At 40.0% G+C, this 14,249-nt stretch overlaps 1 protein-coding gene across 1 annotated transcript; it reads right to left on the bottom strand.

The window, feature by feature from the left end:
• Window positions 1-5,308: 5,308 nt before the first annotated feature.
• Window positions 5,309-13,605, bottom strand: LOC124858740 (steroid 17-alpha-hydroxylase/17,20 lyase). Its single transcript, XM_047350930.1, has 9 exons — window positions 13,415-13,605; window positions 12,387-12,761; window positions 12,152-12,290; window positions 11,622-11,857; window positions 11,038-11,124; window positions 9,945-10,163; window positions 8,091-8,260; window positions 7,888-7,991; window positions 5,309-7,016 (listed from the first exon to the last, which is right to left on the bottom strand). The coding sequence occupies exons 2-9, from the start codon at window positions 12,693-12,695 to the stop codon at window positions 6,736-6,738; spliced, it is 1,545 nt and encodes a 514-aa protein (XP_047206886.1). The 5' UTR covers window positions 12,696-12,761; window positions 13,415-13,605; the 3' UTR covers window positions 5,309-6,735.
• Window positions 13,606-14,249: the final 644 nt, after the last annotated feature.

Raw genomic sequence — 14,249 nt, 5'->3', positions numbered from 1 at the left:
GCCCTCCCTCAGTGATTATCAGTAGACTATGTGTCACCATTGTGGTGTCTATCTGTTAGATTGTGTAGTAGTGGGTGTCCATTCTTAATCTAAGTGTGCTGTAGGTTTCTAATCAAACCAGTTATACCAGCTGCTCCATTATCAACCTCAGTGCCCCAGCCTCAGGTCATTTATGACAAACTTTGGGCCATTTATCTTTGCGTCGATGAGCATTCTTATCCTATTGTAACAAAAGGGAAACATTAAAACTTATACTTTATTTCACTATAGTTTAAATGGGAAAAACAGCTATGAATAATATTAATAAAGGTTATTCCTAACAACCCCCCCTGATGAGGAGTCATTTAAAGGCACCTCACTAATTTAGATCAGTTAACCCCTTAGGCACTGGGTAGTGGACCACCTGTAACTGGGTACCCACCCCCCGAAACAATCATTCAACCCTGTATGTGTGTTAAACCTATATATGACCAGGAAATTTCCTTCCAGTTGTCACGTGGTTCCTCCCCCCCATGGAGGAACGCCATCTCTCCGGTAGACCCCTGGTTGTGTCTAAGCAACAGTTGATACACCTAGTGGAGACAAGTCTAACCCCATCAAACCTGTATGTGTATGATTTAGAGAAAAGAGAGAAAGGACAACAGCCTGAAGCACAGCAGAAAATTCTGTCTAACATCATGTGAATCAGTTAATGTAGATGTTGATTGTCTTTGTCCATCTTCGGTCCCCCTCTGAGCGACATCCATCCCCAAACGTCCTTTGACAGGTTCAGCAATCTGAAAAGGTGAGTCTTAAAATGGAATATAAAATCATATGTTCATACGGGGCAGATTACGCCCAATTGAGGTAATTATCAACTACTATTATTATCATTATTAAGGCAGGCCACTTAGTGGCTTAATCAAATGGATCTTAGTCAAAAATATTTCATCATAATCAAGAACAATGTACCTGTTTAGCACAATTAGAAACCTTTTCACTTTAAAGCAGCCTCCATTTATTACTTAACACATGTCCTAAAAATCAACCTATTGAGAGGTGAACACAACCAAAAATAACCTGCGAGGTCCTATTAATACTTTCATTCATGACATGTGCTTAACTAATTTCACTTAATCAATCTGTCATTAACTTATCTGATACAGCATTTAAACCATTAAATCAAATATTCTGATTCCTTTAATATCAACATTATTCATTAAGTCACAGAAATCACTGTAAAGGATATCGGGTCAGATGGTGGCCACCTTTTTCACTTATGGGTTATCCTCTGTCAATCCAGTGAGCCTGATCACGGCCCCCTCTTTCTTACACCCTTGATTTGAGGGGCCCATCTGATAGACGGTCAGCACTCCCAATCCCCTCTGAGTCCATGAAGCCCATGGTTGTAGTCATGCACCTAAGGATGAGAACCTAAAGGGTGTCATCCTCTTGTATCAGTTTATCTTTGACTATGTGTTGCATCTTATGTGATATCAAGTTATGTTGTGTAAGCTGTAGCAGTGAGCGGCGCGGCAGATAAGCAACAAGGGCAGTTATATATATTTAATATATATAACTGCATATGTATATTTAATTAGGGCAGCAAAGAGATGATTAGAAAAAGGCCAAAGAATCATCCATCCATAACACCTGCTGTTAAATCAGCAGTCTGTGACAGGTCATAAACAGTTTAACACATGCACTCGGTTACACTACTGCATCTAATGTCACCACTGTTTTCTATACTACCTACAGAAAACTGAAATATATTTTACTTGTGTTTATCACCAAAGTCATGGAATGAACAATCTAATTAATAAAAATAAAAAAAAGATTGCACAATTACATTGTTTTGTCTTTTCTATTGCGAATGTTTTGAAACTATATTTTGCCTTAAATCAGAACATTGCTATTTCCCAGTATAATCCTTTTCTCTGTTAATTTAATATTAAAAATAATTTTCTTCACCAAATAATTAACGTCTTCTGTTTCACAAGTGCATACACCACTGTGGCTGTTCATCCAAAACACGCATTAATGAAGAATAGAGCCCGTATTTCATGTCAAAGACTTGAATACCATTCTTGTTTCTCAGTACCCTACACTGCAAAAAGCCTTTTGGGAGTATAAAACAACTAGATTCATTTACTTGCATTTATTTCTGTCATTGAGGTACTTTTCCAGGGTTTCTGCTACATGTAATTCATTAGAGATCTACATTAATGCCTCACCTTATTTATTCACACACCACTTATGTTCGTAGGTATGACGGAGAATTACGGCCAGGCTAAGAGATTTTTTTTTTTGAAATTACAAGTATAAAGTCAGAATTTATATGAGAACTCTTACAAAAAGCCTACCACAAATCCTAGAGGAAACCCTGTTTTCTCATTCTTTTTCTTTTTCCTTTGTCAATTCACCACAATTAAAAGGTCATTAAACATTGAGTCTTCTACCAAAAAATTTCTGAACACATAATTTAAAAGTATAGATATGAAGCAAACTCACATGATATGCACAACGATTCAACTCTGACATTTTCAGCTGCTTGCAGAGTTTGTTAGGATCAGACATAATACCAAACTCCTAAGTAACAATTTTCTCTTGGAGTTTTCCTATTGACAATAATCTGTTTGTACAGTTTGCATTAAATGTTCCTGTTCATATCCTGTTTGGTTTCTTTATTTTAATGCCTGTGGCCATAACAGGGTTTTACCAGCCTGCTCTAATCTCCAATTTAACTTTAGTGAAAAACTATTTCCACTTTAATATAAAAGTCCTTTGTGGATCAAATTATTTACCCAGGACCTATATCCTATTATATGATTATTTATCCATTTAATATGCCTAACCTATCCAAAACCCTTTCTTTCCAAATGTAATTAACTAACTCAAAATGGATTAATTGAGGGTAAATATTAAAAGAACATAATTGTGGCCTATGATTCAACTATCATAATTTTGGAGAAATTAAAGCATTTTTCTAGCAAAACTAATACGTTCTGGTGTGATGAACAATATTAAATATGTTATTTAAAAAAGATAATTTGCTCAACCTCTTGTGGAACAACAAAGCTATGGTGATAGTACCTCTGTCAGCCTGTATTGCTGCTGCCAGCCACACAGTAACATTCTCATCTGTTCGCAGACGACTTATTGTCGGCTTAGCTTTGCAAAGCTAATTATGTTTTTTGATATGTGAAGCAGTGAAAGCTGATCAAGCTGGTCAAGTGTCAAGTACAATCCCTGTTCAGGCTGTATATGCAAGTATGAAGGAGATCTGGGTTGTACAAAGCTTATCTCTCATGTGCTATAGGTGTATTCACCTCTCTGAATATGAGGTGGTAAAGGAAACATGGAACAGTTGCTTTCATTACAGGTAATTCAGGAGAGTAGCAGCCCGTTATGCATCTCCCATTGTGTTAGTGAGAAAGAGCGATGGGAGTCTTCACATGTGTATTGACTACAGACAGCAGTCCGACTTTGGACACTTTGCCTGGTGCTTGCTGGTTCTCCACACTTGACCTGGCCAGCCGTTGTAAGCAAGTGCCGGTTACAGAGGCAAATTGGTCAAAGCCTGCCTTTTGTACATCATTTGGCTTGTTTGAATGGAACAGGATGCCTTTTGGGCTAATGGTCCCAGCACTTTCCAGAGATTAATGCAGCAGATCTTCGAACCTAAAGTGCCAATCATTACTGTTGTACCTTCATGACATTGTTGTGTTCTTTTCAAGCGTGGAACAAGATCTGGAGAGATTAAAGGTGGTGCAGGACCTACTTCAACATGAGGGCTTTAAAGTTAAGCTCAGCAAATGTTCGTTCTTCCAGAAGGAGTTATGTTCCTTGGGCCATGTGATTTCTGGTGATGGTATCTCAACAGACCTCATTAAAATTGCAGTTGTAGCCAATTATGAGCACTCCCACTATGATCTCAGAGCTGCGGTCTTTCCTTGGTTTTTTCTAGTTATTGTTTTGCCAAATTAGCAACCCCTCATATATAGAGCTGTAGCTCAGTGTGGTAACGCCAAGGCTAGCAAAAAGCCTGATCATGGGATCATTAGATGTTAGACCAATGAATGCCAGCAGAGCTTTGAAGCATTGAAAGTCAAGCTAACCACTACACCAGTGTTGGCTTTGGCATATTTTGCATTCCTGTTTACTCTGGAGGTTGATGCAAATTTTTGTGGTTGGGGTGCAGGGCACTCTCAAGTGCGGGCAAGGTGAGGCTAGTAGCCTTTGCCAGCCGGGGCCTGAGATCCACAGAGCGGAACAGGGCAAATTATACTTCCATGAAGCTCGAGTTTTTGGTCCTTAAGTGGGCTATGACATATAAGTTTAGTGCGTACTGTGGGAGAAAGCAGTGGCACAAAATGTGATAGATTAAAACTGTTACTGTTGTTTTCACCATAGTACTTGTTGGGTAATAAGTATATTGTAAATACAAACAATACCCCGTTACTCACTTGTTCACTGTTAACTTGGCTGCCACTAAACATAGGTGGGCCACCCAGCTATCCTCGAAATTAGATTTGAGATTAGCTACTGGTCGGGGTGGTGCAAAGCAAATGCAAGATGTTCACCCAACAGCTCATAGCTGCATGGGGCATCAATTCTACTACTACCGGTGCAGCACCTCAGGGACCTAAAGCATCGACTTGGCCTGTACAATAATAGAACGATGCTCTGGGTGGTCCTTCCTCCTACACACCGTAGTTCACTTTGTTTTAGGTTGGATATTTTGCCCCTTGGATTCAACAGGATCTTCCTCCCTTTTGACCCGATGACGGAAGTCTGCTGATGGCCAACTGCTCTATACAAACACTCTTGAGAAAGAGGTCAGGTCATGTGACCAAGTGATACAAAATTACACAGATGGGACACACTCCTTTTTTTTAAAAATCAGATTTTAATGCATTTTCTGTTCATTTTTATTTCTCAAGAGTGGTTCAGAAATGTACACACGGCCCCTAAGCAAACCACCTTGTGCAGGAGGGAGCAGGTAGAGAGCAGATGCCCCTAATTGACTACCTGCATTGGGTCAAACAGGAAGAGACCCTTGAATCCAAGAAGTGCGGATATCTAGCATCAAACCTAAAGAAAACTTCATTACGGTGAATTTTTCTTATTCTTTTTTGAGAGAACTCGTACAGTGAGATCGCAGGAGGATTTATTTCAGACACTTACTTTTTTCTATATGAACTGTTGCATGAACTGTTTCATGGTGGTATTGTTTGTGTCTTTTGGGCCATATAGCCCAGGATCTGTGCCCCAGTAAAATGTGCCCGGCTAGTCCTGTAACAACAGAGAAAAACATCATGAAATAATCGCAGGTCTAAAGTTTATTATCCAAAAAATGTAAGAGTAACAAACAGGCAGGTTGGAGAACATATCACATCAGCAATAAATTTATAGCATAAATATACACATGTGAGCAAAAATCGTGTCATCCCATGTTTATCCCACCTTCCTGTTCAGGCTTAAGTGTCAATAGACCTTAAGACCTTAAGTGTCAGTAAAGGCTAACATGAACATCAACATGAGCAAAATGGGTATACAAGAACTACGATTTTATAATAAAAGAGGAAGAAATATTTAGAACCTTAATTGATTGTGTTCATCTCAGTTTAATAAACACTAAGCCCAGTGTTGTCAAACTCCGGTCCTCACAGGCTGGTGTCCTGCATGTTTTAGATCAGGGGTCTGCAACGCCACTCCTCATGTGCCACTGTCCAGCAACTTTTGGATGCATCCCTGCTCCAACACACCTGAATAAAATGAATGATACGGCCTTAGCAAAATCTGCTGACATGCCAAGGATGTAGTTCCACCTTTTACTTCAGGTGTGTTCGAACAGATGCATCAAAACGTTGCAGGACAGTGGCACTCGAGGACTGGAGTTGCAGACCTGTTTTAGATGTTTCGCTGATTTAACATACCTGAGTGAAATGAACGAGTCATTAGCATGTTTCTGCAGAACCCAGTAAAATAAATCAGCTTTACAGAAGTGAGGACACATCTAAAACATGCAGGACTCAGTCACTGAGGACTGGAGTTGGACATCCCTGACTTGAGCATCTCTTTAAACTATTTTTGTTATGAGGAATCGTGATTTCAGAATTATACAGTAAATGAGGTCTTATTAAAGTGTGTAAAAACCAATGAATGTGGAAACTATTTACCCCAGTGAGCTGTGTCAGCTGAGCCTATGTGGCTGTTCTCTGTACCAGATCAGTTCAGACTGAGCTCCTTCATGCTGAACACGCTTTATACTAGTTCCTTATTTATAATTTGACCTGTTTTAAGGGCTTCATCTTATGTTTTCATTTGACTGTTTGAGGTATAAAAAAGTGAAATGGTCCAGTAATAAAATAACCAACACAGTAATACATACAAGTAAAGCAAAAAGCCTAGCACATTAAGACAAATAGTTCCTTTAATACATTATCTTAGATGCAGGTAATAATAGCATTTTAAAGTAAAGCAACAATAGTCTGTATTAGTGTTTTCAACCAGTAGTCTCTCCTCTCACTTTATTTTATTCAGTGAAGTAACGCAGCAAAGGAAATATGTTCAGTTCTTGATTGCAGGCACATTTTTATGTTGTCTATTCTGCAAGGATATATTCATAAATTGTATATACTGGGAAATGTCATCTGTGCAAAGCAATGCTGCCTGTTCTGTTGGCTGGTTACTTTTTAACTACGTGCTCCCGGCCTAAAGCAGAAAGATATTTAGCAGAACATGGCTCGGCTCTCAGCAAGTCTGGCTCTTGGCTCTATGCCATCCTGGTCTGGGTGTGGCTTTCACTTTGTATTTGGTTGGCTGGAGGACCACACCAAACTTGCCCTCCAGACTGGGAAGAGAATGGTTTGGCGGAACAGAAAGAGTGAAGCGCTGTAGGATCCATGACAAGAAGAGGAAGAGCTCCATCTTGGCCAAGGCCTCACCCAAACACACCCTGATCCCAACACCAAATGGGAGGTAGCTGGATGATGGGATGATCAGACCTGTGCCTTCACTGTCCAAGAAGCGGTCTGCAGGAGAATGACAGGAGGATTCATCTGATGGACAACATTATTATACATAGGAGTCAAATGATCTACTAGAACTGGGATGCAGAATACTGGAGCTGTTTGTAACTGAATCTGCAAATAAAGGCATGCTGTTCTGTTTCTGGTGGTGGCAGCATCATGCTGTGGGATGCTTTTTTTTAGTAGTGACAGTGGTGGTGTAATCCTTGGACAGGTTACGAGTCTATCACAGAGCAATACTTTACAAAGAAGAATGGGTGAGAACCTCAATCTGTAGATTTTCAAAGTTAGTAGAGACAAACCCCAAAAAGCCTGCAACTGTAATAGCAGCCAAAGTCTTTTCTACTACTAACTCAGGGGACTGAATATAAATGCACACCACACTTGTCATATTTTTATGAAGAAATGTAGAAAACCATGTATAGTTTTCCTTCCACTTCACAGTTATTCACTTCTTTGTGTTGATCTGTCTCATGAAATCACAATAAAATAAAAAAAGAGGTTTGTGGCTGTAATGTGATAAAATGAGAAACAGTTGAAGTGGTATAAAGACTTTTTCTATGGTGTTATAGAGCTAATGCACACTTTATTTCTCCAGCTTTGACCCCATTCCAGGTGTGACCAGCTGCACTGAACTGGGAACTCTGGGCTGATGTCATTCAGTCAGTCACTAATTCTAACTCATTTGGGCGTACAGGTTCATGTTTTACTCCTATCATTACTTGTTATATATTCACAACACTATGAATCTGGATTTGAGATATGCATAACTCTGGGCAAACCTTTTTGTTCCTGAGTATGATGCCTCTAAATGTTATCTTTATGTTGTAAACATCATAGTTTTTATGTTGTCTTTGGAGGTCAGCTGTCTCACCAGGGTCAAAGACCTCAGGGCTGTTCCACTCCTTTTCATCATGATGCAGTGACCAAAGGTTGATGATGACTCGAGTGCCTTTTTTAACTCGGAAATTCCCAATACTGCCGGGAGGAAACAGAGCAAAACTCTCTAACATTATGTTTGAAAGTGTTGTTAGTACTAACGGTAAATGTTATAAATAATGAAGATATCTGCCGTACCTGGTGTCACTTAGTGCCACATGAGGGATGAGTAAGGGAGCTACAGGACGGATCCGTAACACCTCTCTAATGGTGGCCTCCAGGTAGGGCAGACTGCCTCTGTCACTGAGGCGGGGAGAGCGATCCGCTCCGATTTTGGTGTCCAGTTCATGCTGGATGCGCCTCTGTACCTGGATAAAACAGGAGCATTAGGAGCACACTGACCTTCATACCTTACTGTGGCCGTGACATAGTGATGAGGGTATGATGCAGTTCTTGTTGACTGCTCAAAAATTATTGTGTTGAACATGATGTTAATAGAATCAAAGAAAAAGATGATGTGATCATCTGTGATTTCATGTTTAGTGAATGAGCTGTTTTCCACTCAGATGCTGCTGTGAGTTCGCATTTACTTCACAGAGTCCTTAAATGCTGGAGCATACAGACACAGACCAATCTGTTGGTGCTCCTGGTAAAGATGTGTCAAAGCCCTAAAATATATTCAACTTATATTGCAGTAACATAGTCTAACAGTGAGAAGTTTAGAAAAATCCAACCTTTAATTTTAACACATTTATTCAGAGGGGAAAAGTCTCATGTTTAGAAATAAAACAAAGGTGGCACAATTACTGGTCCTCCTGCTATAAAGCCTTGTAGAAACCCCTTTTACCAACAGAACAGCCCTCTGTCTTCTCCTATTGCATTTCACCAGGTTGGATCACGCAGAGCAAGGGAGATTTTTGATCAGTCCTGGATCCTCCCTGTCCCTTCTCCTCAGCTCAGCCCGCAGCTTCTCTACAAGGTTTAGGTCCCAGGTCTGATATCATCATGGAAGGAGGCTGGTTTTGTGTCTTATGACCATCTCTGTGCTGATTTGGCTGTATGCTTTGGATCATTATCTCATTCAACGACCTAATTGTTAATAATGGCAGAGTCCACCATGTTTTTAGTTAAAACCTCCCAGTACTTCAAAGAGTTAATGATGCTATGCACTAACAAGGTTCCCAGTGCCTCTTGAAGAGAAATGGCCCACAGCATCACAGATTTTCTACCATACTTAACATATTAATAAAAGCAGCTGGAGTCTTTGTTACTGAAAGTCTTCTTTAACCAAAGCTCACAGTTCCGAATTAGGTATTTAACAAACTGCACATGTTTACATCTGTGATGGTAGGACAGAAAAGGCTGGGATAATTTCAAAACAGCATGTTGGCATGTAAACAGCTCCCTGAGCTCGGTGGAAGATAAATATGGGTCCTTGTCCAGCCTAGTGGTCCACAGCTAAAAAAAAATTCAGTTTCAGTTTAATGCAGTTTATTTATATAGGACAATCTCACAAAAATGCCATCCAATGGTCCTCTTTGTCACCTCATATTTCTATCCCCACAGAAAACAGGGTGTCATGAATTACTAACCAGGAGTTCCTAGAAACTCTGATTATTATAAAAGTAAAGTATTACTGTTTTAAATAACATTTATTTTTAGATGTACTAATAATGGTGCCACTTGTGATTTATTTTTTTTAAAAACAATTCCTTAAGAGTGTGAGATTATGTTGCAAAAATAAAAGCTGAATGTATTTTAATGAGTGTGAGATTATGTTGTCTCAGTATATATATATATATATGTTGTCTCAGTATATATATATATATATATATATATATATATATATGTTTCAATATTGTTTCCGTTTGTAAAACTATGTAAATGCAGTAAGAAACAGTGACAACTGAAAAGCTTCAGAACGCATAGTATGACTGCCATCTAGAGGATTAAATAGAAGTTACAGCTTAAATATTAAATGTACTGAGAGTTTGACATATAGCAGACTAAATAGAACCCAATAAAGAAGCACAGCAGAGATTTATGGCTTACGTCTGGATGATGGATGAGGTAGGTGATAGCCCATTTGAGCACAGTGGTGGTGGTTTCAACTCCGGCACCAAAGATGTCTCCCACCGTCATTAGAAGGTGGTCGTCGCTGAGACCGACAGACTCAGCATTAATCTCTGCTGTGTTGTTGTTTTCAGCGCTGCGTTTGGCTCTGAGCAAGGCATCTAGCAGGTCTCTCTGGACATGGTCACTGTAATCTGCCTGGGAAACATGCAGGATACACACCGTCAGAATAAACTAGAGAAAGTAGCTCATTTTTAGAAAATCAAGCTGATCTCAAACTAGGAGACGTTTATGAAGGAGTGATGAAAATGAGGAAGAAATTTGTTTGTTGTTGCTTATCCCTTTTAAGATGAAAGTTGGAATGATAAGAAAAAAGTGGAAAAAGTATATCAAAAATAAAGTGACAATGGCACTGGCACACAGATCTGCAGTTGCCATGACTTGTGTAATTGAGCTAGTAACTTTATAGTTTAGAACAATATTTAATAAGAAAGAAATTCTTCCTCTTTAATCATATAAACATCCCGTGATCACACTGTTAGTCAGCACAGAGCTTTTCCTGATATCAAACCTGCTTGCAAAGAACACAGCAGCGTCAGCCTCCAGCCTTGTCTTTAAGATACTATTTTCACTTTTTCTCTGTATTTCAACTTTATTTATTTAACGAAATTTCAAATTTTTTTTTCCTCAACATTTTGAAGTTTTTCTAAAATTCAAATTTTAGCTGTATGCTCAATTTGTATTCTGTAGCGGAAAATAAATAAAATCAAACTAAACAAATCCACCATTTCTCCCCTCCAAGTGACCTCAGTGCAGCTTTGCTGTATCTTTGCTCTGGATTTTTTCCTTTTCTTTTAACTGTTTTTATGTATCTTATTTTACAGTTTGTTTCTATTAGCTCCTATGTATAAAAACTTTCAGTTTCCTTTGGCCGAAATGTGCTATATAAAGACAGGTGGCTTGCCCTGCCCTAACACTAACAGTTCATCTGAATTGAAAACAGGACTTAGTGTGCAGTTTCAATGTGGGTTAGTGGCAACGCAGGGGTTAATATCAACACTGCAGTGTCTACCTTATGCTCGTCGTACTTCTTCTGCAGAAGTTTGTCTCTGATTGCAACACAGTGCTTCAGAAGACGCAGGTCTGCATTGGGAAAAACCTGGGACACAAAGACAGGCGTCAGTGATTTAATAAAACACCAAGTTTCAATACATTTTTATTATTACTTTGTATACACAGAATTAGCACTTTTTTTTAGCGTTTTTTCAGGTGTTAATGTGAAAAGAACTGGCCTTTAAAATAAATAAAACAGGTTTTATCTTGCCAATAATGATGCAACCCTATCCTCCAACCAGTTGGGTCGTGTGTTTATGAAACACGAACTGTTTGATATAATTTGCAGGACGTTGGAGACTTTTAGGGACAATTTTTCCGTGAGAGATATTAAGCTCCACTTTCATTTAGTCCAAACCTGATGAAGCATCTGCTTTTGGATCTTTTAGTTCTCAATCATTTTTGAATGAAATGTCATATATTGCTTATGTAGTAATTGTTCTAGATGTAATTTCATGTCCTGATCTCTTTCTGACGATAGCCTCATTTCTCATTTCAAGCTGTCTTTATTTGTCTCTATGTGATGTGTTGACATTGACTGACCTGTAACCAGGGGAAGACGTCAACCAGGCTGTCCTTAGCCACTGTGTCCACAATGCCCTGGCTGTAGCGCAGCATGGCTTCAAACTCTGGGTCTTCACGGGAGTAGGAGGAGTTGAAGCAGAGGGAACACACCACGTTTGTGACGGCTCGGGTCAGCTCTGGTGCCAGATCCAGAGCCAGGCCAACAGCTGCTGCCTCTGACACAGTGCAACATAGAGACTGGGCCTCTGCACAGACTGAGCACAGCAAAGGTCTAGAATGTTCAGTTATTGTCCAGTTCTGCCCAGTTGATGCACTTAAAAGCTTTAAGTCATTTTAACACTACAGTATGAAAGTTGTGATGAAAGTGTTTTGTCCTGACTGCAACCAATGGTCACTTAAGATAGGCTCCAGGACTCCCCCAACCCCCACCCCACAAACACAGACACCCACATGACCCTGCATGGATAGATGGATGGATGGATAAATTTATATTCTAGGTTAGTGTTGCAGTCTTTGAAATATTTGAAAGTGTAGTGATCTGTACTCACTGATCCTCTCAATGGAGGCAGAGCCTTCTCCAAACATGCAAAGAGCTCCATGTACTATCTTTCTGTGGAACCTCCAGGCAGCACTGTAATCTCCAAATGCAATGTCTTTTCCATCTCTGGTCAGAATGTCTGTGGTTACCTTTATCATGCACATGACATGCAAAAACAAAAATATCAATGACAACATCAGTGTTAGAGGAGAGGCATAAGACTTACAAAGGAAAAGTGTACCCACAGTTCTGGGCCTTCCTGCGAAGATCTTGCCCTTCTTCAGCAGGACCTCTTTGGCATGTGCATGCTGGTTGACAATAATCACTCTGTGGGAGCCCATCATCAGCAAAAACGTCTCTCCATACTTTTTCTGGAGCTCTTTAAAAAGTACATGAGGAGGGCAAGGGCTCTGCAGACTCAGCAGGCTGCCAATTAAAGGCAGCGCTGGGAGACGTGGGGGCTCCTGGGGGCCATGTGAGGACTTGGCTTTCAGTTGCCATGCCAGCACAACCAGGATGAGGATGGCAAAGAAGATCAGAAAAAACCAAGCCATAGCTGGGTGTGAAGGTTCCTCACAGAGTAGTCTGATTCAAATGTGGCCATGGATCCCAGGGACAACCTGTGAAGAAAGGCTCCGAGCTGATGCAGCACTATACTTATATACAGCTACGTCAATGCCAGAGCCTTGACTTTGACTGCGTAACCAGCCCCAAGTTAAACAAGATAAGAGACACTTGCCTGACGGAATCCTTGAAGAAAGGCACAGACCATTGTTAGGCTCTTCAGAAACTGACCGTCCATTCCAAACAATTACACAACTTAGCAGAAGTATTTACACCTCCTGACCCTTTTCTTATTCTGTCACGTTTCAACCACAAACCTCACCTACGTTTTTGGGGTTTTATTTGTGAAGTGAAAGAAAATGATACATGGCTGAAAATATTCCTTTACCAATAAATATCTGAAAAGTGTCAAAACTTTGTGGAACCACCTGTCCCTGCAATTACAGCTGCAAGACGTTTGAGGTATGTCCATCTTCAACAGTTGGATTTAGGTTTTTACAATTTTTTTAAAAGATATTTTTTCAGCACTAGTGGCCTTTATTTTTTGACAGTAGGCAGAGAGGAAAGAGCGGTAGAGAGAGGGGGAGACATTCGGCAAATGTCACCAGGTCCAGGACTCAAACCCGGGACGGCTCTTTCGAGGACTGTAGCCTCGCTATATGGTCGCGCACTTAACCCCTACACCATCAGCGCTGCACCAGGTTTTTACCTTGACTGGTCCTGCAGATGAGTTGAGGACCTCTGATGGCCCTACCCAGCTCTCCTAGAGTAGCTGACTGTCTCCTGGAATCTCCTCCATGCTCTTGAGACCATGCTGGGAAACACAGCAAAGCTTTGGACAATTGATTGTGGGTATTGATGTGCCATTCTGGTGGAGTTGGACTGTCTGTCCAACCTCTGTAGGGTCCAGGTATCACATCATGCTACCAGTAGTGACGCTGACCCTGGTCATATATAAAACTACTGAAAAGTAGGCAAAAAAAATAGGAGGGAAGAAATGCCCGTGGCTTTCATCTGCTAAGTCATACCTTTTTTAAGGTTGTCTAATTGTTGCCCCTTTAGTGCACCTGTTGTTAATTTACTTAACACCAACACCGCTGAAACTAATTACCAACGCCCTCTAATACTGAACTGACCAGATCAATTTTCCAGAAATTCATATTATACTCTGATTAAAATGTGTTTCTTTCAATTTCTGACAAGTGTGCAAGAATTATTATTTTCAATTAATTATTGGTATAATGAACATAAACAGATAAAGGTTTATTGGTTTTATCGAATTTACCATAATTAGTTTTGTGATGGACGTCCATGTCTTAGTAGGTCTGCAGTTGGTCCATCCTCTCTCCATGTTCAGATTGTGAATTGAACAGAGCTCTGTGAGATGTTCAGCTTAGGATATTGTAGAACCTAACCCATGATGCTGATTGTTCTCTAATGTTCTTTAAATTCAGTTTATTTATTTAGTTAGCGCCAACACAACACATGTTGTCTCAAGGCACTTCACAACAGTCAGGTACATACATTCCAATTAATCCTAATCA

This window comes from Girardinichthys multiradiatus, chromosome 22 (genome assembly GCF_021462225.1).
Source record: "Girardinichthys multiradiatus isolate DD_20200921_A chromosome 22, DD_fGirMul_XY1, whole genome shotgun sequence".
NCBI classification, from domain to species: domain Eukaryota; kingdom Metazoa; phylum Chordata; class Actinopteri; order Cyprinodontiformes; family Goodeidae; genus Girardinichthys; species Girardinichthys multiradiatus.
Note: the sequence above shows the minus strand (reverse complement) of the source record. Positions and strands in the feature narration are given on the sequence as shown.

Coding starts and splice junctions, on each gene's coding strand:
- LOC124858740 (XM_047350930.1), bottom strand. CDS start 12,695: ATGGCTTGGTTTTTTCTGATCTTCTTTGCCATCCTCATCCTGGTTGTG. Junction 11,858..12,151: donor TGCCTCCATTGAGAGGATCA/GTGAGTACAGAT, acceptor TGCTGTGCTCAG/TCTGTGCAGAGGCCCAGTCT. Junction 10,164..11,037: donor AGAAGTACGACGAGCATAAG/GTAGACACTGCA, acceptor CATGTTTCCCAG/GCAGATTACAGTGACCATGT.